Source organism: Hemiscyllium ocellatum, chromosome 11, assembly GCF_020745735.1.
Source record: "Hemiscyllium ocellatum isolate sHemOce1 chromosome 11, sHemOce1.pat.X.cur, whole genome shotgun sequence".
Taxonomy (NCBI): Eukaryota; Metazoa; Chordata; class Chondrichthyes; order Orectolobiformes; family Hemiscylliidae; genus Hemiscyllium; species Hemiscyllium ocellatum.
Genome location: NC_083411.1, coordinates 66,151,408 through 66,178,117, shown reverse-complemented (window position 1 = coordinate 66,178,117; position 26,710 = coordinate 66,151,408). Strand labels below are relative to the sequence as shown.

The 26,710-nt window shown below is 41.2% G+C and overlaps 1 protein-coding gene across 1 annotated transcript in view; it reads right to left on the bottom strand.

Annotated features, from left to right (window-relative positions):
- LOC132820047 (sodium- and chloride-dependent neutral and basic amino acid transporter B(0+)-like) overlaps nucleotides 1–26,201 on the bottom strand; it is a 117,160-nt gene extending 90,959 nt beyond the window's left edge. The window contains exons 1-9 of the mRNA XM_060831966.1: nucleotides 26,081–26,201; nucleotides 25,252–25,383; nucleotides 19,521–19,688; nucleotides 14,665–14,803; nucleotides 13,730–13,862; nucleotides 11,167–11,307; nucleotides 9,057–9,285; nucleotides 7,150–7,275; nucleotides 3,593–3,711 (exon numbers count right to left, since the gene is read on the bottom strand). Of these exons, the coding sequence (XP_060687949.1) occupies nucleotides 3,593–3,711; nucleotides 7,150–7,275; nucleotides 9,057–9,285; nucleotides 11,167–11,307; nucleotides 13,730–13,862; nucleotides 14,665–14,803; nucleotides 19,521–19,688; nucleotides 25,252–25,383; nucleotides 26,081–26,150 (1,257 nt within the window). The 5' untranslated portion in view covers nucleotides 26,151–26,201. The remainder of the gene's footprint in view (nucleotides 1–3,592; nucleotides 3,712–7,149; nucleotides 7,276–9,056; nucleotides 9,286–11,166; nucleotides 11,308–13,729; nucleotides 13,863–14,664; nucleotides 14,804–19,520; nucleotides 19,689–25,251; nucleotides 25,384–26,080) is intronic.
- Between the last annotated feature and the right edge of the window lie 509 nt (nucleotides 26,202–26,710).

The window sequence follows — 26,710 nt, the reverse complement described above, 5'->3', positions numbered from 1 at the left end:
CAGTCAATGCAGAAGTTGAACCTGTGTTGTTGGTGCCCCTCCCCCCCCGCCCCCCCCCCCCCCCCCCATTGTAAATCAGCCATCCAGGAGAAAGTGAGGACTACAGATACTGGAAATCAGAGTCAAAACGTGTGGTGCTGGAATCATCTTCCTGTTAAAGAGCTTATGGTCGAAACATCAACTCTCCTGCTCCTCAGATGCTGCCTGACCGGCTGTGCTTTTCCAGCATCACTCTCTTTAAAACCAACCATCCAGCCAACTGAGCCAAAAGAAAACAGTGTGGTGGTGGTGGATAAGCAGGAATATCATAGGGGATAGTGGAGGAGCTGATCATCACAGGAGGAGACTGAAGAGAAACAGAAGGAACATCGGTGAAAAGGGAGAAGGCTAGGAGAGGTGGGGAGGGTATATAATGTAGAGGAGGAGGGTAGAGTGTGAACAAATCAAAGGAAACATTAACAGCCGCATCTTTCTCTTAACTGGCTCATACAGAGGGCTAGCAGAGAATGTGCACTATAATGGGAAGGGTTCAAGATCTCTTCCTGCACAACGCAATTATACCCAACAGAAACAGAAATTGAAGAATATGATTGCACAAGGCCTCATTTGAAGGCTTGGCAATGAAGGGAAGCTTTTGCTACAGATTAAAAGTGAATGAACAATTCCGTGTCTCAAACATAATTTCTCTCAGAGAGAAGCACTTGGGTGCACCAACAGTGACAATGGTGGTGGAGCTGGTGGGAAGCAGAGAGTATTCCACATACAGCCATGCAGGAGCATTCACAGGTACATGTATCTGGAAGTTAAGGGCATAGGGATCAGGCTGTTCTGCCACCTGCGGAATTCTAAAAGCAAAGGAATGTGGATGCTGGAAATCTGAAACAAGAACAAAATTTGCCAGAGAAACTCAGCAGGTCAGACAGCTTCTGTGGAGAGAAAGCAGAGTCAACATTTCAGGAACAGTGATCCTTCTTCAGAACTCATTGTTGCTAGGAAAAGATGGGATATACACTGAAGACAGGGATTGGGAGAACGGAGTGAACAACAGGTGGAGATGGAGCCCACACAAAGAGAGAACACTTGTTGGGCAGACAAAGGAATGGATACTGTTGAGCCTGGGCGAAAGAAAAGTTGCTTATGGGGACCATTAGTGAGTGAAAATGGGTTAGCTGCGATGAAAGGAGCCCAAGGTCATCTGGAAACTCTGGTCAGCATCCCATTTCCATTTGGGGTCCCTGCTGTTGTCAGGACTCGATATCAAGTTCAATATTTTTCGGGCCTGAGCACCTTCATCCATGCCATCCCTCCCACTGGGCCTGACCTTGTCAAAACAGTGTTGGGGCATACATAATGGTAAATTCATTGCTTTTGGATGCAATATTCTATCATAATAACAATCTAACTGTTTGAACATAGGACAGAAAACATTTCTTCTGGTATGCACTATCACAAATTTCCATATGTACCAGTTTAGTAAATGATTCATTGTAGGAACAAAACATTGAAAATGATTTGACATAAACCACTGAAAAGTGCACCGTCAAGACTACAACAATGTCTCATAAAAGTTCAGGGATATAACTTTGATATTTGTTACAATCTGGGCTACTTCAGACACAATGAGAGGTGTACCAACGCCAAATTAGACAATGGCTGTTTGGCTGCACTTACAAAAAAATTACATAAGAAAACATCATCAATATCAATCCAGATGAATATTGGTCAACAGTAAGAAAAAAGACAATGAATGATTCACAACTGAGGGCATTTTGGAAAGTTATTATCAAAGTCCGGCCTGATGGGATACAAAACGTGCCAGATGTGCTCCAAGGGATTTAGCCAGACAAGGATGAGCCAGGGACCCTCAAGAGGCATGCTTTTCAAACATAAACAGATGCTTGTAGCTGAAGCTCTTTAGTAAACTCTATTGCCTCATTATACCAGGGGCATATGGGCATAGGGTGAAAAAGGCCCCTGTACAGCTCACTGTGTATTGCTCAGTTCACAACAGAAAAATCGAGAAGACTGTGAGGGTGTATCAGGCATGTCAAAGTCAGCCACCACATCAACAGAAAAAAAATTTCTCTACCCTCACAAGATTCCAATATATCTTTGGTTGAAGCTTGTAACAAATTTACTTACCATCCACGGTGACAATTTTCACCAAGTCACTGAGTAATATTCCAATTTTCCAACCACCAGACATTGGAAGGATTACTCAACTACACCCATGGTAATCACCATAAGTATAAAGTGCATTGTGTACCTGGAGAAAATATCTGAAATTGGATCATACTGCACTGATAAATATTTTATGGACCTAGGGTACCTTGGATGTGTACTACATGGGGTCTAAATCATGTGACAGCCTCACCACATTATCCCAGACCCAATATTTTTGCTGAATGAAATGGTTCATACTGTTCAGCCATCCGTCATGAAATGAGCAACTGGACACCATCTCCATATTGCCATGTCACACTTCATAACAATACGTCTAGGTATGGGCTTTCTATTACCAGCAACAATCACATTAAAAAGCAAGTCAGGACACATTTGCCAAGTCATGAACAGTCCAATTTCCTGTAAATATGGGATAAACATCTTGAACATTCAGGCAGAATAAAAACAGCACTCATTTGACATCTGGGCGTGGAATTATCTAGTTTGTGAGAGTGGTAAAAGGTTTGAATCATACATCCCATCCAGGGAACATGGTCACCCACAGAAGTACTCAGAAAGTGCAGTGAGCCTTAAACCCAAGGAGTCACAATATCTAATGGAACAATGGAAAGAGGAATAGAAAATAATTTGGGGAATTGTACAACATTCTAACATTGAGCATTCTGACTGTGCACAGAACACCACCAGAGGTAAACTCAGGGAGTGAAAATGTTGAACGCAACCATGAAAGTAATCTCCTCTTTAACAAAAGGAAAGTCACCAAAATATCAGTGAGCCAAGAACAGTCAGTTGATAAATCTAGATCACAGGACAGAAAGAAGATCATGAGATCTGGAAGGATTATTAAATTATTGATTCATTATACAACCACTTAAAGTCTTAAACAGTTCAATTCTTAAACTCCTAAGCACAGTGACCTATTTTTGGAGTGATAGTTCTCACAACCAGTCTGAGATATATTTATTTTCATTCATGTATGTTATAGGAATATAGTAATATCATTTTAAGAAGAACATGCTGATGAGCATATAACCTTGATATAATACATGTCACTGACAGCTATAGACTTGTTCAGTGTGTAGTACATATTGCGAAGGGAGAGCAGCTATGCTTCCCTGTAACAACTAACCGCGATAACGAACGTGTCTGCTGAGCAATTTTATGACATAATAAACTGAACCGTGGTCCTGTTTCCCAGTCCTATTGTAAGAGTGGATTATCTGAGAATAAACTCAGAATCACAGCAAGATATCAATATGACATGATCACTGCACAACATTAAACAACTGCAAAAAGAAAGGACCAGAACACTAATGCCTTCTTTATTTTTTCATCCTGTGAATTTGATCACCTTTTACAGTTACTGAGTACATGTGAAAACAGCTGATATCACTGAAATACAACCTACCTGTGTCACACATAGAAGGCCAAGCAGATAAAATAACGAACAAACACCAGCTGTCAGAAGAAGGCGCTTTGATTGGACCAATGTAGGGAACTGGTCTTGCAGGGCTGTCATAACTGTTTCTAATGGAAGAAAATGTCAAATGAAGACATTAATTAATAACTTGCACAATGACAGGACAAAACACCACTGGACACACCAAAGCCCTGGAGTAAAAGGTTTCTGCATCCATTTTTCTGGCTCTGAGATATGTATTTTTCCCCCAGTTGTATTTTTCCTGTTGCTCTGATGTAGAGGAAAACTGCATCATCGTTATCCTCAAATATCACGTAGGGTGTTTCAACATGAGTGAGTTTCAACATGAGTGAGTTTCAACATGAGTGAATAAGTTTGCTGACCATCCTGCTCCCTGTAAGGCAGGTAAATAAAAATCCCCATCTCTTGAACAGCAAGATCTGTCTCGACGAAAAGATAAATTCTAGGCATGAGAGTAAAGAAAAGATATAGAACATTAACATCTGAGATTGAAAATCACCACAATAGCTATTGGGCAGAGGAACATAGAAATTAGGAGCGAGTGGACAATTCAGCCCTTCAAACCCACTCTACCATTTGTCACATTCCTGGCTGTTCTTATTGTGGTCGCAATTCCTGCCTGTTTCCCACAGCCCTTTGTCCCATTTTTCATCAAAACATATCTATTTCTTTCTTGAATTTGTTGATTGATTCTGCCTCTTCTGCACTCTGGGGCAGTGAGATCCACAGATTCACAACCCTGTCAGAGAAATAGTTTCTCCTCACCCCAGTTTTGAACCTACTTCCTCTCAGGCTATATCTATGACCTCTTGTTCAAGACTGTCCGACAAGGAGGAATATCTGTTCCACATCTACCTTATCAATTGTTCCTCATATGACAGCCCTTTCATCCCTTGAATCAACCTGGAGAACCTCCTCGGAACTGCTTTTAATGCCACCACATCCTTCCTCAAGTAAAGAAACCAGAACTGGATACAATACTCCAAGTATGGTCTCAACATCATCTCATACAATTGTGACAACATTACTTTTATAAACCAGTTCTTTTGCAATAAATGCCAAGATTCCACTTGCCTTTCTTATTATATGCAGCCCCTACATCCCCACTTTCTGTGATTCATACACAAGGACACCCAGATCCCTCTACACTGAGGCACTTTGAATCTGCTTCTGATTTAATTAATAATTTGCTCTTTCATTATTGTTGCCAAAATATGTAACCTCGTACCTATCCACGTTAAATTCCATCTGCCAGATTCTAGTTCATTCTCTAGCTGTGAATTTTGTTTGTTACATTCTGTCCCTCCTGGCAGCTCATTGATACAGATTGTCAATAATTGATGACAGAGGATTGAACCCTGTGCTACCCCAATAGTTACAGTTCGCCAGAAGGACCCATTTATCCCACCCCTCTGCTTTCTGTCAGTCAACCAATCCTCTATCCGAACCAATACTCTACCCCAAACACCCTCCGGTCTAACCTTTTGTATCAGTCTTAATGCAGCACCTTATCAATGTCTTCTAGAGGTCTCGATATAACACATCCACTGTGTCCCCATTATCCAACTTGATAGTTACATCCTCAGAAATTCCAACAATTTTGTCAAGTTCAACTTGTCCTGTATGAAACCATGCTGCCACTGGGGAATTGAGCTTTGTTGTTCCAAGTGGTCAGTTCTCTCCCTTATTATTGACTCCAGCAACTTCCTCATGACTGAGGTCAAACTAATTGATCTACAATTTTCCATGATTTGCCTATTTCTTTTTTCAAATACAGGCTTCACATTAAAGTGTTTCTAAATCACTGGCACCTTTCCAGAATCGAGGAAATTTTGGAATGTAGTAACTAATATATCCACTATCTCTGCTGCCTTAGGGTGCAGGCCATCAGGTCCTGGGGACTAATCTGCCTTTAATCCCATCAGTTTACTTAATACCTTTTCCCTAGTAATTTCACCAAGTTCCTCTATAGTAACTGCAGATTTTGGGAAGAAATTATAATCTTCCACTGCAAAAAGACACAAAATACTGGTTTAGTGCCTCTGCCATTTCTGAGTTTCCCATAATTACCTCACCATTTCCACCCTCTAAAGGGCCACCATTTACTTTCACTACTCTCTTCCTTTTTATATACTTATAGAAGCTTTTGGTGTCAGAGCTTATGGTTTTTGCTAGTTTCCTTTTATTGATCTCCTGATTCTCCAGAGTGTCTCAAACATTTGCAGTATGATATGCCCTAGTTTTTGTCTTTATGTTATCCTCGACCTCCTTGTTAAGCCATGGATTATCTTTTACCTTTCTATAATTCCTTTTCCTCTCAGGAATATACTTTAATTGACAGGTATTTAGTAACTCATTGAGCATTTGCCACCATTTTTCAAATGTCCTGCTCCTTTAATATTTTTCCTCAGTCCCCCAGGGCCAACTGCTTTCTCAGGCCTGTATAATGACTTTTGGCCAACATTAAAACTCCTGTATATGACTCTGTCTTCACTCTTGCCATCTGAATTTGAAACTATAGAAGGTTGTGATCACACCTTCCAAGATGATCCTTAACTACATGATCATTTACCAATCCTTCCTCATTACACAATACCAAATGTGAAGCAGCCAGTTGGTTCCATGACACGTTGCCATAAGAAAGAATCCCTCAGACACTCTATGAATCTTCCTTCAATACTACCCTTGACAAGTTGATGAATCCAATCAATATCTATGTACAAATCACCCATAATTTCTGTTGTGGCTGGCTCATAAGCCCTCATTACTGCCTCATTTATACTCAGCCCTACTTTGGAAGTACTGTTTGAGAGTCTGTAAATTATTCCTACCAAGGGGTTTCTTCCCTTGCCTTTTATTTCCACTCAGATTGATTCAACATCTTGGTTCGTAGTGCCAATATCTTTTCTTAATGCACCTTGATATCTCCCTTAACCAATAAAACAGCTCCACCTCCTATTCCTACTTGCCTATCCCTTTGGAATACTCATTACCCTAGGACATTTCACTCCCAGTACTGATCTTCCTGCAACCACATTTCAATAATCTTCACCAGGTGGTGTGACTGGTCTCTATTTGTGTTGTCAGCTCATCAACTTAACTCTGAATGCTGCATGCTTTTGCTAATAAGTTCTACTGGTTTGTCTTTCTCTTTTAATATTTGCTCATACACTCTCCATCCTCACTTACTAATTCCTAATAACACTGAACCTCATCTCTCTCATTTACTCCAACTCACATTTTGATCTTCTATGATGCCTTCCCTCACCATCGCTGTTAGTGCAAATTGTATTGTGAAATCATTTGGATGCCGATGCAACTTTTCCCCAATTTTTATTTTGATGCAGGTGCTAATCATTTAAGACTAAGAGCTGCATTCTTCTTTCAGACAATAAGGGAACAATTGCTACAAAGAAATGTTATGCGTTTGTCCACTAACATCACCAACAGCACTTTTTTGCCCAACACTGTCATAATTTCTTCAAAAGAAATGATTTTTTTAAGTGATGCAATGCCATTTTTACCTAAACCTGCAAACTGTGTGTCAACTCCCAGAGTGAGCAGCATGAAGAAAAATGAAACAGACCATAATGGTGCCCACGGTAACTGTGCAAGGGCCTCTGGGTAGGCAATGAAGACCAAACCGAAACCTGAACAGTCAATAGAATTGAAATGACACAATGAACGTTGCTATTAACTTGTTGTTGACATTCATTTCATTTCATTTATTACAGTTGCCAATATTAGCCACCATTTGCAAAACTATTCATGTCACCAAAGTTGTGCGGATATGTGTTTACAATAAAAAACATTAGTTATTATATATTCGTAATATTAATCACTTTCAATTCAGAAATTATAATATTTAGAAGCAGTGAACACTGAGTTCAGAGTGACATTTGCAATCTAAGCAAAAAAAGAATCTCTCTAATATATTGGTGAAACTGGCATTTTAAAACAGGGAATAATGTTGGAGAGTAGGGAATGGGGAGAAATAATTGAACGGATAATTTAGAGTGTTTCTTAAATGGTTGGGGATTGTAAAGTGTAGTTGTACAAAGAGACCTCAGTCTCCTTGGTGCTAAGTCACTGAGGGTTAACATGTGTGTGCAGCAAGCTATTAGGAAGCCTCATGGAATGTCATCCTTTATTGCAAGAGGATTTGAGTACAGGGATAGTGAAGTCTTGTTTCAGTTGTATAGCAGCTTGGTTAGGCCACACCTGGAAACTGTGCACAGTTTGGTCACTTTTTCTCAGGAAAAATGTCATTGCATAGAGGGAGTGCAACAAATGTTCAGCAGACTTGCTCCTGGAATGGTAGAACTGTCCGATGAAGAAAGATTGGGAAAACTGGGCCTTATTCTCTAGAGTTTCGTAGAATGAGAGGCAATTGCATTGAAACTTACAACGTAGTTAAAGAGAACAACAGAGTAGCTGCAGGTAAGATATTTCCTCTGTCTGCAGAATCTAAAACCAGCGGCCATAATTTAAAACTAAGGGGGATGCCACTGAGGGCCAAGCTGACAAGAAATTAGTTTATTCAGAGTGTTGTGAAACATTGGAATTGTCCAGCACAGAGGGCTGTGGAGGTCAAGATTTGAGTAGATTTAAGATTGAGATTATTATATTTCTGATTCTCAGTGGTGTACAAGGTCAGGGAATGGAATGAGTAAAAAACATTGAAATGTTTGATCCTTCATTATTACATGGAGTAGTGAGGCAAACTACTCAGACTGAGTGGCCTACCCCTGTTCCTATGTTCCTGCCTCCATTCAGGCTGTCAAACCACTCAGTGCTCAGACTACTGGAGTAATCAGAATGTGTGAACTGTGTTTTATTGTAACTTTACCTGGTCATTAATTACTTATCACAGCATCATCAACCGATACAAGTGGCTTAGCACAGAACATTTCCATGTCTCTTGCTCTTCATATTAAACATTTTTTAAAATGTACTACTGTCAAATTGAATATTTGAGCACATAATATGATCAGTAACTAATCGTCAGTAAATAAAAACTGTCTCTGATTCACCTAAAAGCACAATATTATGGAATTCATTCAAAATTTTCTTCTTAAATATAAAATGTGGCTCATATGAAATGTAATTCTAAGGTAAATAGCAAATCTTACAGTGAATTATAATGTTAACTGAGTGCTTTTGAAATTTACTATTCTGTGATTATTTCAAAAGCTCACTTTTAAGAGCTAGGGTTCAACCCTGGGCATACCATTGCATTATTCAGCTCCAATCCCTGTCCAGTATAAACCAAACATCATGGCAATGTGTCTTCAGAGCCTGGCTATCAGTTTGGATCTGAGGATTGATTATTGTGTCTGGACACTGGAATCACTGGAATGTTGGGTTGAATCACTTCAGAGAGAACATTAAAGCTGTCTGACCCTTGACAATTTTAACAGCTCTAGTTTACCTGACTGGGCAACCTCTGAAACGGGCTTATCTTGTATGTGAGCCATGTGTCCCAGGATGGAGAAGATGACAAATCCAGCAAACACACTCGTAGCACAATTAACAACACAGACAATGATGGTATCTCTGTAGCAGTTATTGTGGAACTTGTTGTAAGATGACAATGCTACTAAAGTGCCCCAACCCACTGAGATAGAAAAGAAAATTTGAGTCGCAGCATCTTTCCAGACCTGGTAAATACAAAATAGAATAGATGTCTGGAGGGAAATGAAACACAAACATGTACAACAGATTAACGACATTAATGTGAAGATAATGAGAACTCGTGTGGTTAATCCATGGTGAACTGAGCAAAGTAGCTCCCTCTGGTCAACAGTAACTCTTCTTAAACAGAACAGTCATCACTACTGTCGATTATTTACAGTTAAATTTCCTCTGGGATATCTGACACAGGTCTTTCTGGTATAATGAACGTTTCATTAACACAAATTACCTGTACCGTGATTGACGATTGGGGACGCTTTTCTAAAGTGCAAAAATTCAAAAAGTATGTTGGCTAGAACATGATTACATCGGCAACACTGTAAGTGCTCCTTGTATTGCGTGATTCTTGCATAGCGCAGGGTCACACGGAACGTGACTATTGCACTATCGAAGACGTGACTGTATACTCTTTCACCAGCCATGGTTTTCAGTGACTGACTCACTTGCAGTATTGTACTGACCATAGTTAATTCCATTCTTTTCGTGAAAGTAACAACAAAGAACACCTTTTACCATAAATAATGATCACTTTCATATTGTAATAATATCACAGTAGCTTAATATCAACAGGAACCAGTAAAATTACACTGTAATTTCTAGGATTATGTAAACAATGGTTAAATGATTTAAATGGAAATCAAAATCCAATTCCTGTCAGAAAAATTAAGCAATAAATAGTGTTCACCATTGTCTATTCACAAAGACTGCTGTATCTTTGGACTGAATACAAAATTCCAGCCATCATTATCCAGTATGCATGAGGACACTGTCAGCTTCACAAATGTGGTATTGCCTCGTCTGCCTATTTGCATTCACTGGGCTCCATGATGTTTCTGTCCTTATGCTGTTGACTGAATCACCTCGGAGATTTGTTTCAAGAAACATGACATTGAAATAGCCTTTTAATGACATGCCAAGCATTTACTTACTGCCAGTCACAATTTCTGGCACTTAAACTACCTACTGGAAGAATGGAATCACAGCTTGGAAGTCACCCACTCAAACTTACACTTCCTTTTCTGTCTCAGTCCTTGCATTGTTATATTCCAAGTACGATAATCTGACTGGTTCAAGATATAATCAGTTGCTTTCCAATGTTCACTCCAATGTAGATTTCAGATATAGACAATGTTCTTTCATTTCCATCTCCCACTTCCAGGTACTTGCAGCACCAAATATCATTGACATAGAATGGATAAGGACAAGGCTCATCAAGAGTGGCTCTTTCTATTGCCCTGATACAGCAAAATGTGGGTCAGTATTTGCTTTGTAGGTCAATGAGGTATTTCACCTGAAACTCCTGAATCATTTCCAAGATTTCAGAAAGGAGGAGGCATGAAGGAAGAATTCTATTGCATCCCAATCCCTATCATAATTCCTCATCAATTTCGATCCTCTCGTCCATCATAGCTGATGCCCTGACCTTCTTTCCTGTTAATGGCAGGATGATATAGACCTTAAACTGACTCTTTGAATTCATCACAAGCTTTGTTAAAAATTTCCAAGAATTGAATTAAGGACTCAAAAGCAATACATTGATTTTAAATCAATGATGAAAGTGAGGACTGCAGATGCTGCAGATCAGAGCTGAAAATGTGTTGCTGGAAAAGTGCAGCAGGTCAGGCAGCATCCAACGAGCAGGAGAATCGACGATTCGGGCATGAGCCCTTCTTCAGGAATGTCGATTCTCCTGCTCCTTGGATGCTGCCTGACCTGCTGCGCTTTTTCAGCAACACATTTTCAGTTTAAATCAATGATGACAAGCTAACAAAGTAAATGTGCTGAGGCACGAATCGATTCAACTAAAAATACTAATGAGACTCAATCATTCATATTGCTGTATTTACCTCAGCATCAGCCAGTCTGGAGAAGTCTGACTGGCTTCCGATGTAGAATTCAATTCCTTTAGAAGCTCCCTCCAGGGTAACCCCTCGGATCAGGAGTATGGTCAGAACCACGTAAGGGAATGTCGCAGTGAAATAAAGCACCTGAGCATGGAGAGCACCTTGTTAGATTTTCCTGTATTACTGGTACAACAGAAGAAAATAAAACCTTGAAGCAGTACAAGGCCATGTGGCCCCACCATGCAATAAGATTCTGCCTGATCACCCTGACACTTGCCCTCTCCAGAACCTTTGACTCTCTTGTACATCAACAATTTGTCAAACTCTGCCTTGCATATATTCAATGATCTGACCTCTACTGCTTTCGGAGGAAGAGTATTTGAAAGATTAAAAATTCCACTTCATCTCTACCTCATTTGGAGAACCTTATTTTGTAACTGTGCTCCCTGTTCGAGATTCTCTGAGAAGGTCAAGCTTTCTAAGACCATTCGAAATCTTTGAAGATCATTTCTCGGTCTCCTAAATTCCTGTGAGTACAGGCTCAAACTTATATTTTCAAAAGAATTAATACAAAGACGTTCACTGAACTTTCTCCAATACAAATATACCCCCTAACTAAGGAGACCAAAACAGTAGCTGCTGTACCTTTGTAGCAAGTTTTGCCTACGTTTATACATCATTCACCTTGGAATAAAGACAATATTATCCAACCAAATGGCAAATTAAATGGATTCTCATCAATGCATCGAAGGGAACAGATGACAAACTGAAGAGAAATAGTAACATGGAAGATGTATGCAAGGATTGCGTTTTCATCTAGTTCACAGGGTTTGCATGTTGAGACTTTGTTTTGTGATACCTTGTTATAATGTGCTTATTTAAACACTGCTAAACCTATAGACATGAGGATCTCAAATTTGAATTTAGGCAACAAAATATGAAGATTTTTATTACAACAAAATGGTTTCTCGATTTAAAAGAATACTATAAAATGGCCTGTGAATCATACTGCTGAACATACTGCTGATTTGCAGAATTAACTTGCAGTTGAAAGATGAGGACAATAGAGTTTTCATAAGATAAACACTGATACATTAGTTGACCATTTGAACAAATGTTGAACCAATACATGGCATGACAATTTACGTAAATTAGATATCCTTCTTAAAGGAAATACCATTGGATTAGCCTGTCTTCAATCATATCACCATATTACAATTGATTGGACATTTTTTTGTAGTTAAGAACCCTTTCCCAGAAAATATCATTAGATTAATTCGCTGTAAATCATATGTGATTGGTCTTTCTTGTAATTAAGACTGTACTATTTCTTTAAAAACATGTAAATAATGTGTAATTTTCAAATGTAATTGCGCAACTTTTCCCCAGAACACAGAAGCTTCAATCTCTGTGTTGCTGGATAGAATTGCATCAAGGTACCTTAACTGAATCAACTAATGACCCTTGTTTTTTGAATAGACCGCATTTGTCGATTCCTTTGACCGATCTCGAACCCTTCTTAAGGGGACACAGGTCTTCAGACATAATAACAGAAATTACACAATGAAAAGAATCAGTTAAAGGTAATTCTTACCCAAGAAGCTCACCTCCTCACTGGGTAGGTACATAAAAGACACAGCAAGTTGTTCCTGACGTCAAGTTGGACCTTATGAGATTTCTCACCTGATTCTGCATTAAATCTCACCTTAGCACAGGCTGCTCATGTCACTAACAGATTCCACCCACAGTAACTGCTACACAGCTGTTACAACATATTCCTTCAACATTAATAACTACTAAAGGCACATTACACTGGAATGTCACATGTTGTGATTCTTCTAACAGCCTTAAAATTACATTTGCTCTTTGGTTTGGAACCTATCCAACAATACAACGGGGATGAAGGTCAGAGCTTTGTTAGTTAACCTCTGTTGTCCTCCAACCTATCACAGAATCTTCCTTTTACTCACCGAACCATATTCCCCATGTCCATTGTCTTAAGAAACCTCTTAAACTGTTATTTATTTCTCTCGGTCAGATGAAAGTCCATGGAAGTGAAAGATTAGCTCGGTTTGTCTTGACAGGTGCTTCACAAGCTGTTGAGCATTACCAGCATTTTATTGTTTTCACCTAATGATTGTTCCTCAGGTCTCAGTCCCATTCTCATGTCCAGACAAATCTCATTTCACTCAAATAAAACCCTGATCCTATCCTTCCCCATCACCGCCACCACACCCCCCCCCCCCCCCCCCCAACCCCCAATCCTTCCTCAGCCTTCCACAGCAATTGGAAATTCACCCAGAATTCCAGTGTCAGTGAGTGAACCCTTAGAATGAGGGACACATTGCAGGGGTTTGGGGAAGTTGCTGTTCTTTCCCTCAGGAGAACGTTCTTCAGATCTCCCTCAGGCCTGAAGTGTTGATGAATTATGAATCTCCCATTTCTCATAGAGACACTGTTAACATCACCTGGGAGATAAACCAGACACTTCACAAATTATTTATCGTTTCTAGCTTTACTGTTACTTTGTCACGAGTTTTAACTCTATTTATCACCAATCATTTACCTTTCCTGAAGATTTGATTCCTTTTGATAATGCTGCCCCAACTATTAGCCAGGCAAGAAGCAGACAGAGGGCTAAATACCAGATTACCTCCCCAGTCTCATCCACTGAACTGGAACGGCGTAAAACTGCTTTACTACAGAAAATAAGAACAAAAACATGTAGTAAGTTAGGACACTCTTCATTACACACAGATGTTTTTAGACATAGTGCATCAATGTATTTAACAAACAGTGTTGTGTAATATCTAAATTAATTTTTGATTTATAGAAGCTTTGATTCTTGCACTCAGAAATAAATGTGAAGTTTGATATTCTGTATGACATTTTTTCCTCGTGTGTATTGATATTTTTCAATGTAAAGCTTTGTTCAAACAAGTTGATGAGATTCCCTGCAGCTGATTTGATGTGAAAGAGTTTCTGACAATGTTTCACTGACTGCTTCACAATGCACTGTGAAACCTATCTGGTTTAGTCACTATGTCTTCCAATGAATTCAGCTCCTTCATCTTCCTACACATGGTATCTACCTCCAGACAGTTAATCTAAATCCAGTCCCAGGACTGTGTGTTAAAATAATAACTTATTACAATTAAAAGCAGAGAAATGAACATCAGTCACACATGACTCTAACCATTTCATGTTTAAGAATTCTGGTCATCAATATTATTCTTGAAGAGCAAGAAAACAAAGAAAAGTGTTTTGCTTTATAAATATTGTCAAAGTTACAATGCTTATAAACCAGAGGAATATTAAATAGTAAAAGTTTCCTTTCCATGATGCCATTTTGTAACAAGTGTGCAATATAAATAATACCTCAATCAAAATGAAACAACTTCTCTCTCATTAAACACATATAAACAAACTAACCAACCCAAGAGGAGTTACTGGCCCAGCTGTGTAGGTTATTGGTGCAGCTATCTGCAGCAAGGTACTTACTCCCAGTATTGCTCACTCGGGCCCTGGTGAGGATTGGAGATTTCTGATCCATTTGGACAAGATCCATTATTTTCCTGCAGCTGTGTTATAGTAACGATTTCAAAATATCCATCAGTCAGAGTGAGATTGCAGAGAGTCTCTGGAAAATATGTTTCAGTATTATACATCAATTTTGCATTCCATTTCAATATAACCAGGGTCACTGTTTCACTCTGACTGAATTAGTTAATCCTTTTGATTACATGGATAAGGTCATGCATAGATCAGAACACAGAGGTACAGTCCGTGCACTCACTCTCAGCACAGTCCTGCTCTGGTGCTCAATCTGCTTAATCTCTTGTTGGATAAAAGTCTGCATAATTAGAAAACCAAATTAAAATGGTACTGTATAAAAAGTTACTTCAAAAGTATTCAGTAGTAGTTATTGTAGAAGACTTTAAGGATTATAATGGGCTGGATTATCCAGGGAAGGAGAGTCTCACATACCTTGCTACACCACTCCTTGTTTTACAAAATGAATGAATGGAGCTCCACAGTTCTGAGCGGTAGATTCAACTCAGGGCTGTCTCAGAAATGGGGAGCCACATTTTCAATCTGACAGTACTTTCACAGCACAGTGTTGAGAGTAACTTGAGGATGATAGGAGAATTTTTGGGGGAGGGGAGCAGTCTTGTTGGTCGGTTCCAGTAGCAACAACATTGGTGGAGGGGGATGGAGTCCAATGGTAACAGTGAATGGGAGGGTGGGGACAGGTTTCATATCGGCAGAGAACTGGGGGTGATATCACATTTCCAGAGGACGTTGGGGGCAGGGTGTCACAGCTGTGAAACCATGTGCAGGGTTTTCAGAGCAGATTGTTAATTATTGATTGTACTGAAGCTTTCTTAGTGAGGTGGAGGATTTTCATAAAGAAGATTTCCTTCTCTAGCTTTGGTTACACACAAAAAGAATGCATTTATATTTAGTTTGTGATGCATTTAATTTTAAAAGCTTTTCAGCTGATTGGTGACTAAAGCAGGATGCTGTTAAATAAGATAAGAGCACATGACATTTGGGGCACAGTACTGGCATGGATAGAGGATTGGCTGCAGAAGATAGAGAGTGGTGATAAAGGGGCTTTTTTTGGGTATTGCAGCCGGTGACTAGTGGAGTTCTGCAGGTATCAATGTTGGGACCTTCACATTATACATTAACAATCTGGATGAAGGAGCTAAGGGCATTGTTGCTAAGTTTGCAGATGAGACAAGCTAAGTGAAGGGACAGGTAGTGGTGAGGAAGTGAGGAGATTTTAGAAGGCCTTACAGAGGTTAGGAGAGTGGGCAAAGAAGTGGCAGATGGAATACAATGTGGAAAAGTGTGAGGAAGTGCACTTTGGTAGGAAGAATAGAGACATAGACTATTTTCTAAATGGGGAAAGGCTTCAGAAATCTGAAGTACACATGGTCTTGAGAGTCTTGGTTCAGGATTCCCTTAAAGTTAACATGTAAGTTTCATTGGCAGTTATGAAGGTAAATGCAACCTTAGTACTCACTTCAAGAGAGCTAGAATTCAAGAACAGGGATGTACTGCAGAGTCTGTGTAAAGCTTTGGTCAGGCCTCATTTGGAATATTGTGAGCAGTTTTGTGCCCTGTATCTAAGGAAGGATGTGCTGGCATTGGAAGAGATTCAGAGGAGGTTTACAAGAATGATCCTGGGGATGAAGGGCTTATCACATGATGAGCAGTTGAGGACTCTGTGTCTTTCCTTGAGGGTGTATCTCAGTGAAATTTTAAGAATACTGACAGGCCTGGATAGAGTAGATGTGGAGAAGTTGTTTCCATGCATAGGAGAGGCCAGGATCCTAGGGCACAGTCTCAGAGTGGAGGGATAACCCTTTTGAACTGAGGTGAGGAGAAATTTCTTCAGCCAGAGAGTGATGAATCTATGGAACTCATTGCTCCAGAGGGCTGTGGAGGCCAAGTCATTGGGTGAATTTAAGGCAGAGATAAAATAGTTCTTAATTGGTAAGGTGATCAAGCATTACAGGGAGAAGGCAGAAGAATGAGTTTGAGAAACATATCAGTGATGATCGAATAGTGGAGCATACCTGATGGGATAATTGGCTTAATTCTGCTCCTATATCTTATGGTCTTATGATCTTACGGACATCCATAATTACTCTGAGCCCAGATGAACCACATTGTTGAATGTACTCTTATCAATTCACTTTCAGAAACTAGCAATGTAAAAATGAAATTTCAAATAACATAAATCTCAAGGATAAGATGAAACAACTGTTTTCAAAAATTACATTGTAATTTTAGCTCAAAAATAACTTCTTCATATCTGAATTATTTTTGGCAAGATGTAACATTCCAAATTCTGAAGTAGAAGATGTAGAAATCGATCGCTACTTGAATGAGTCCTAGCCTATGGAGATAAGGACTTCCATCACTGAATTCTGTGGGTGTATAATGGAAAATCCATGTCTTCTGGGTGTTGATAGATGTCCCTAACTGTATGGTATTAGACAGACAATGATTCTATTCTTTATAAATTAAAAACTAAAAAGATGACTTCGTCACGGATTTTGAAATACTAAATGGAACAAATAACATCAAGAGTCATCGAGTCAGAGAGATGTACAGCACAGGAACAGACCTTTCAGTCCAACTTGTCCATGCTAAAAAACATATCCGAAATTAATCTAGTCCGATTTGCCAACATTTGGCCCGTATCCATCTCAACCCTTCACATTCATATACACATCCAGCTAACTTTTAAATGTTTTAATTGTACCAGCTTCCATCACTTCGTCTGAGGCAGAGAAAAACTGAGTTCTATTCTTCTGGAATATTGGATAATGGAAATGTCCTAAAATTTCGAGAGTTTTTTTTGGAATAAAGATATGAAGCTCTTCAATGCAAAAATACAGGACTGTGGATGATCCCTGACTGCATTGTACACTCTGGGACTGTCGGTGATCCCTGACAGTATTGTACAGACTGGGACTGTGGGTGATCCCTGACTGTATTGTACAGACTGGGACTGTGGGTGTATCCCTGACTGTATTGTACAGACTGGGACTGTGGGTGATCCCTGACAGTATTGTACAGACTGGCACTGTGGTGATCCCTGACTGTATTGTACAGACTGGGACTGTGGGTGATCCCTGACTGTATTGTACACTCTGGGACTGTGGGTGATCCCTGACAGTATTGTACACTCTGGGACTGTGGGTGATCCCTGACTGTATTGTACACTCTGGGACTGTGGGTGATCCCTGACTGTATTGTACAGACTGGGACTGTGGGTGATCCCTGACTGTATTGTACAGGCTGGTATTGTGGGTGATCCCTGACTGTATTGTACAGACTGGGACTGTGGGTGATCCCTGACTGTATTGTACAGACTGGGACTGTGGGTGATCCCTGACTGTATTGTACAGGCTGGGACTGTGGGTGATCCCTGACTGTATTATACAGGCTGGGACTGTGGGTGATCCCTGACTGTATTGTACAGACTGGGACTGTGGGTGATCCCTGACTGTATTGTACAGGCTGGGACTGTAGGTGATCCCTGACTGTATTGTACAGACTGGACTGTGGGTGATCCCTGACTGTATTGTACAGACTGGGACTGTGGTGATCTCTGACTGTATTGTACAGACTGGGACTGTGGATGATCCCTGACTGTATTGTACAGACTGGGACTGTAGGTGATCCCTGACTGTATTGTACAGACTGGGACTGTGGGTGATCCCTGACTGTATTGTACAGACTGGGACTGTGGTGATCCCTGACTGTATTGTACAGACTGGGACTGTGGGTGATCCCTGACCGTATTGTACAGACTGGGACTGTGGGTGATCCCTGACTGTATTGTACAGACTGGGACTGTGGTGATCCCTGACTGTATTGTACAGACTGGGACTGTGGGTGATCCCTGACTGTATTGTACAGACTGGCACTGTGGGTGATCCCTGACTGTATTGTACACTCTGGGACTGTGGGTGATCCCTGACAGTATTGTACAGACTGGGACTGTGGGTGACCCCTGTCTGTATTGTACAGACTGGGACTGTGGGTGATTTATCACCATATTGTGCAGACTGTAGTTGATGTCCAGGATCACCCACAGCCCCAGTCTGTACAGTATGGTCAGGGGAACACCCACAATCCCAGTTTATTTAAAAGTAGATTTTTTTTTCAAAGCTGAAGTATTTTGTCCTCTGTTTCAGAAATTTCAACTTGACTCACATCAAGATTTCACATTAAGTCTTGTCAATTCACACAACATGAACCTTTGATAGTGACATGAGACATCCTGAATTAAATAGTGTTATTGTGGAAGATGAGATGAAATTAAAGAGATGAGACATTTAAATAATTGCAACAAAAACTCTGTGTGTCTTAGAGTCAGACTGTGTAAGAAATATATGTGAGATGATCGATATTTGGAAAAACTCAGAGAAAGAGAATAAGTTAAGAAAATGATAGCTGCAAAAAACACAGTAATAGACAGAGAAGGGAGTCAGTGTGAGACACAATACAGGGATGGAGAGAGATACAAACAATGAACGCAGTCAGAAAGAACACAACACAGACTTATTGACAAGGTGAAAGTAAACGTGAGACATGTGAAAGACTGTTAAATTCTGATGTTTCACTATTTATTTCTGACTGACTGTCCTGCTATTCCAGTGACTCAGTGCCATGATTCCTGCTGCTGCTTTCTATCCGAGTCTTTCTGCTGTATGGCCACAATGAGGATGGTCACTGAAACTATTGTTCATCTCTCTCCCTCACTCAGACTGACAGAATGAACAATGAACAGTCAGTGTGTACACTTTCCCCAGTAGAAGCTAACACTGTACCTTTGGGGGTCCTGCTGCATGTTTCATCTGCTCCCCACCAACTGCAGCAGTCTGCCCATGGTAGGGGTGATTGGAAGGAAGCAAACAGGTAGTACAGACTGTAGCCAACGATGCAGTTGTACGAAATGTTGGACATTGTAATCAGAAGCATCATAGCAATCCCCACACCTGAAAACAGAAGAAAGAACAGGGGAGTCTGGTTTGTGAATTATTGATTTAAAATAATGTATTTGACATGCATTTGGCTGGTCATTCAACCAAATTGGATTTTCTTTCAGTGAGCACAGGACAGAACCGGGAGACTGCCCTGGCTGACCACACCTTTGGGGAAATATCGGTTTTGTTTAATCGATTATGTTGGCTGCTTCAACATTCAGTGTCCAACAGTAAAGATTTCAAAGGCTTTTTGTATTAAAAATGTTAATTATGTTATAGTTCTTTGTCTAGATTACAAGAATGATGCTCCTTGTCTTCACCTTTATATGCCCTCTCACTAATTCTTTAGGACACCATTATCATTGTGAGTGGTGATAATCACACATGCCCAGTCTTAGGCCATAAGGTCATAAGATATAGGAGCAGAATTAGGCCATTCATCCCACTGAGTCTGCTCTGCCATTCAGTCATGGCTGATATATTTTTGAACCTCATTCTCTTGAGTTCTCCGCATAACTCTTGCACCCCTTACCACCAAGAACCTATCTATCTCTGTCTTGAGTATACTCAATGACTTGGCCTCCACAACCTGCTGCATCAATGAGTTCCACAGAGTCACCACCCTCTGGCTGTGGACATTCCTCTTTATCTCAGTTCTGATGAGTTGTCCCTTCAGCTTGAGGCTGTTCCCTCATGTCCCAGTCTCTCCTACTAGTGGAAACATCTTCTCCAGGTTTACTCTATTCAGACCATTCATTATTCTGTAAATTTCATTATTCTGTAAATGTCATTATTCTGTAAATCCTCCTCGGCTCCTTTGAGTCCTTAACTGTTCCTCATTTGACAATCCCTTCATCCCTGGGATCATTCTTGTAAACCTCCTCTGGACCCCTCCAAGGTCAGAACATCCTCTCCGAGACATGGGGTCCAAACATTTTCATATATTTCAAATGCCGTCTGACCAGAGCCTTATAGAACCTCAGTAGCACATCTCTGCTCTTATATCCTAACCCTCTTGAAATGAATGTTAACGCTGTATTTGCCTTCCTACCTGCCAACTGAACCTGCATGTTAACTTTAAGGGAATCCTAAACTCCTACCCTTTATGTTTCGGTTTTCCAAAGCCTTTCCCCAATTTGAAAATAGTCTTTGTTTCTATTCTTCTTACCAAATTGCATAACTCTCACAATTTCCCATCCTGTATTCCATCTGCCATTTCTTTGCCCACTCTCACTACTGTAAGTACTTCTGCAGCGTTCCCACTTCCTCAGCCCTTCCTGTCCCTCTACCAATCTTTGCGACAACTGCAAACGTAGCAACGATGCCCCCAGTCCCTTTGTCCAGATTGTTAATGTATAATGTTGTGGTCCCAACAGTCCTTGTGGAATTGGTGGATTTATCCCTAATCTCTGCTCTCTGCCAGTCAGCCAATCCTCTATCCATGTCTGGATGGGTTACTGTTTGGAGAGTCAGTGTAGACTTGTTGGGCCAAAGGGCCTATTTCCACACTAATCTAACCATGTCAGGACCTTGCCCCTAACACCCACCGGCTCTTATCCCATTTAGCAGCTTCATACATGGCTCATGATTTTAGGCCTTCTGGAAATTCAAATAGATCACATCCATTGGTTCTCCTTCGTCTAACCTGCTCATTACCACCTTAAAGAATTCTAACAAACTTGTCAGACATGACCTACCCTCGATGAAGCTGTGCTAACTCAGCCCTACTTTACCATGCACTTCCAAACCCTCCACAATCTCATCCTTAATAATGGACTGTAAAATCTTATAAATGATCAAGGTCAGACTAACCGGCTGATAGTTTCCTCCCTTCTGCCTCCATACCTTCCCAAACAGGGATGTTACATTAACCATTTTCCAGTTGTCTGGCAACTTCCTTGACTCCAGTGATTCCTGAATGTTCACCAACAATGCCAGTACAATCTCCTCAGCTATCACCTTCAGGATTCTGGGGTGTAGTCCATCTGACCCAGCTGAATTACTCACCTACAGACCTTGCAGCTTCCCCAGCACCTTCCCCACAGGAATGGCCCCTACACTCACCTCTGCCTCCTGACTCTTGACATCCTGGCACACTAATGGTGCCTCCCACCAGTGAAGACTGATGCAAAGTCCCTATTCACTTTCTTCACCATTTCTTTGTTCCCCATTACTACTTCCCCAGCCTCATTTTCTAATGGTCCAATGTCCACTCTCACCTCTTTCTGACCTTTTATGCATCTAAAGCAACTCTTGCAATCTTCTTTTATATTACAATCTGCTTATCGTCAGATTTCATCTTCTTCCCCCTTATTGCTTTTGTAAGTATCCTCTGCTAGTTTTTAACTGCCTCCAAATTTCCAGACTTCCCACTAATTTTCACCACATTGGATGCTTTTCCTTTTGATTTGATGCTATTCCTGACTTCCCTTGTCTGCCGTGGTTGCCTCAGCCTCCCTTTACTATGTTTCTTCTTCCTTGGGATGAATTTCTGTTTTGCCCCTCAAACTACCTCCAGAAACTCCTGCTATTGCTGCTCTACCGTCCTCCCTGTTATGGTCCCCTTCCAATCAACTCAGGTCAGCCCCTCCCTCATGGCTTTCTGGTTGCATTGACTCAATTGTAAAGATCTTACACCAGATTCCTGCTCTTCCATTTCAAACTGAAGGGTGAATTTTATCATATTATGGCCACTGCCCCCGATGGATCATTCACCTTAAGCTCCTTAATCGAGTTTACCTCATTACACAGCACCAAATCCAGAATTGCCTGTCCCCTGGAGGGCTCTATCACAAGTTGCTCCAACAAATCACCTCGTAGACATTCTGCAAATCCCTTTTTTATTGGATCCCCTACCAACCTGATTTTCCTCGTCCAGTTGTATATTGAAGACTCCCATGATTACTGCAATTGTGCATCATTTTTTACATGCCTTTTCTACCTCCTGATTTATTTTCTGACCCATATCCTGACTGCTGCTGGGAGGCCTGGACATAACTCTCGTCAGGGTCATTTTTGCTCTGCAAACCCTCAATTTTCCAAGATGGCGACAGTGTAGCAGGGCTGCATGCAGACTCTTATCTAGAGCTCATCCACTTCCATCTACGTTTTAAAAATCTTTTAATTTCTGCTCTCTCTTGATTTTTTTTCTTCTCATTTCTCGTTTCTTTGGTGGGTTGGTCAGAGGCAACACGAGCAGGCTTTACACGGAGTGGTGACAGCCTTCCGGTAATTGGAGGTGGCAGTGATGGTAGCAAGGACATTCCCCTGCTCCTCCAGCAATCGGAGACGGAGGTGATGGACTCTTTAAGGTGCCAGTGCTGGCATATTGGAGGACGGTGGCTGGAGTGGGAATCTTGGCACACCAGCAGACTGGCCTGTCAGTGGAATGAGGCACTCCGGCTCGCAGTAGGCCCAGAGCGGGGACACCTGGTGTCACCAAGGCATCAGCGGAGCAGGAGACTCCTGGCTGGAATCACGGGAGGCCCGGAGTGGGAACTCTTGGTTGTGGGGCCCAACAGTCTACCCAGTATTGGAGGCAGCATTGAAATGGGCCCAGCAGTGATGAGATGGTGCCTGAAGAATGGTGACTCCTATAACAGCGGGTCCAGTGCAGACAGCTGCAAGTCAGTGGAGATGGGCGAGTGACACAGTTGTGGCATCTCTCTCCAGTCTCTCTTTGCAAAGGCATATTCCAGCAGGAGATGTGAGACAGTCTCAAACTCCCCCTCCTTAAACCGATTTGTAGGCAACATGCAGTGGCGCAGACAATCCAGGCGTACGTGAAGAATCTCACAGGTACTGCCCTTTTCACCATGAGCCAAGTGATGTCATGGTGCTTGTTGGAAAATTCTGGCGATGAGGCATTCTGCGAAATGACTTTGACAGTCTGCTGACTAACCTGTCCTTTTCCAACAGGGTCTTGAGGATGCTACATACTGACCTCTTCCTAATAGACCTGTGATGAAAAGTGTTTTGAAATTCTTCACAAAGGAAAAGCGATATGGAACAGTCAAATTCCTTGGAGCAGTCTGCAGCAACAAGACCAGTCCCATCCTTCTCAACACCAGGGACAAGTAGAACCTCAGTACATAGTCAGATTTAGTGTTTGTGTACTGAGGAGCTACACACAGCTTGATGCAGCCACACACAAAGAAGGACAGGTCATACACAAGAGAAACCAACACTTGTCACAGATGTGGTCACATTGAACCTCATATCATCCGTCATCATTTCCGCCACCTCCAAACGGACCCCACCACCAGGGATATATTTCCCTCCCCTCCCCTATCAGCGTTCCGAAAAGACCACTCCCTCCGTGACTCCCTCGTCAGGTCCACACCCCCCACCAACCCAACCTCCACTCCCAGTACTTTCCCCTGCAACTGCAAGAAATGCAAAACTTGCACCTACACCTCCCCCCTTACTTCCCTTCAAGGCCCCAAGGGATCCTTCCATATCTGCCACAAATTCACCTGCACCTCCACACACATCATTTGCTGCATCCGCTGCACCCGATGTGGCCTCCTCTATATTGGGGAGACAGGCCGCCTACTTGCGGAACATTTCAGAGAACACCTCTGGGACACCCGGACCAACCAATCCAACCACCCCGTGGCTCAACACTTCAACTCCCCCTCCCACTCCGCCAAGGACATGCAGGTCCTTGGACTCCTCCATCACCAGACCATAGCAACACGATGGCTGGAGGAAGAGTGCCTCATCTTCTGCCTAGGGACCCTCCAACCATAAGGGATGAACTCAGATTTCTCCAGTTTCCTCATTTCCCCTCCCCCACCTTGTCTCAGTCCCAACCCTCGAACTCAGCACCACCTTCCTAACCTGCAATCTTCTTCCTGACCTCTCCCCCACAAACCCCACTCCAACCTATCACCCTCACCTTAACCTCCTTCCATCTATCGCACTTCCAACACCCCTCCCCCAAGTCCCTCCTCCCTACCTTTTATCTTAGCCTGCTTGGCACACTCTTCTCATTCCTGAAGAAGGGCTCATGCCCGAAACGTCGATTCTCCTGCTCCTTGGATGCAGCCTGACCTGCTGCGCTTTTCCAGCAACACATTTTCAGCTCCTCAGTAGGGTCCATCAACTCCAATTTCATGCAGTTACAAGATATTGTCTAGCCCTACATCTCGATTTTATTTAAAAAGTTCTTAATTTGTTTTTTTCAAAAAATTCCAACTGATCTTTTAATTTGTAACCTTAAATATTTCCCTTATTTACCTGCAACCTGAAAGTAGCCAATAACAGTCATGTTAGTAGCTATTATCAACCAATGAACTTATGCCTTACCAGTGATGTCACTCTGCTGTGTTAGGTCCCGAATCCTGGGTTTCAATTCATCATTTTTTAAAAAAAACCTGACAAACTATGAGCCAAAAACCAATCGACAGCATGTACCACATCTAATAACGTGTATGGCAGATCAGAGTGCAACATTACTTCACAAGCTTTGCTTTAACCTTTGTCAGATAAGGGAGGTTTATTATTATTTATTAAATCAACACTATTACTTTTCCGAATTTGCTGCGACTGTATCGATAAAATAAACATTCACCTTGTAACATAGGCACAGCCCTCCACACTGCAACAGGCCCAAGGCTGGCAAACTGACCAAAGGAACACTCCAAGAAAAACAATGGTATCCCAACAAGGGTCAGCATGACAGAATAGGGAATAAGGAATGCACCTGGAAAATAGCGGAAAGGATTTCAATTTTCAAGTGAAACTCCATGCTTACACTGTGTGGGGTGGATTAAAATTTACCCTGAAATCTCTACGAATGTCCAAATTCCCGTTTTGTGAATTTCACTCTCTAACACAATCAGATATCTTTTCAGGTCACTTTACACAGCCATGTTGTGACATTTCTTATACATTTGCGCTTGGTTTCCATCAATCCAATGGTGTGGGTTGTGAAGAGCCCTGATTTGAGCAGTTTTGATGATAATGTACAAACCTGAACACAGGGCCTGACTGAGGAGCCTGCTCTTCTGAGGATTTCACACATTGTGCAGTAAATATATCTGAGGTGGATGGCTCGCATTCTAAACAATATCAGTTGAAAATACATTGCAAATTAATAAATGAACCATTTACTTTGGTTTATAAATAGCATATATTTGATGCATCACATTGCTAATTTTAAACTATTACCTTGACATATCTCTCTCTTCATAAGAAAATAGTAGTCAAACTTGTTAGCTGTGGGATTGAATTTACCAGTTCACATTGAAATTGTTTAACTCTGCATTATTTACTATATCATTTTTAGTGCAATAAACATTTGTTATTTACTGAACTACAATTTTCAGGATAAGTCAACAAATCGATCCATTTAGTTCTGCCTTTCTTACTCTCCGATATTTTTAATTTCTCTACCATACCTCCTCCATTTTTGTAAGCCAGGTAAGGAAATCTCCAAACATTCCCAAAACCCACTGCATTACCAATCATTGAGAGCAGGTAATCAGTCTTCGAAGACCAGTTACCCCGTTCCACATTCTCATCACCCACAGCACCATGTTCATTGGCGGTATCCTGGGAGAAAGAATTGAAATGGCAAGCTCAGACATTAATCTTTCTCAGACTAGATCTCAAGTGAAATGTATAGTCACCACTCCCACAACTATCGGAAAATGGTGCAGTTCTCTATTTAGCAGCAATGTCTGTCAGGTTAGAAACAGCCAGATGTCCACAGAGAGTCTACAATTCACAATGACCAAAATCTACAAATCAACAGTATCTCAAATTGTCTTACATGGATTTTTACTGTTTTGTTTTGTTGAAATACTCACCGTATCCTGTGGAGGGTTTGGCCGATTGTCATTCAGTAAGAACCGAAATAAATGCCTTCGGTCCATTTTCAGACATCAATGAACTATTCTTCCACTTGCACAAGAATTGGAAGTAAAATGAGGACACTCCTTTTGGCCAAAAGTCCTTCAACTTCTCATGAATGGATTATTCTTGTTGAGTCAGAAGTCAGCCTCTTACTGTGTTTCATAACAGGTGTA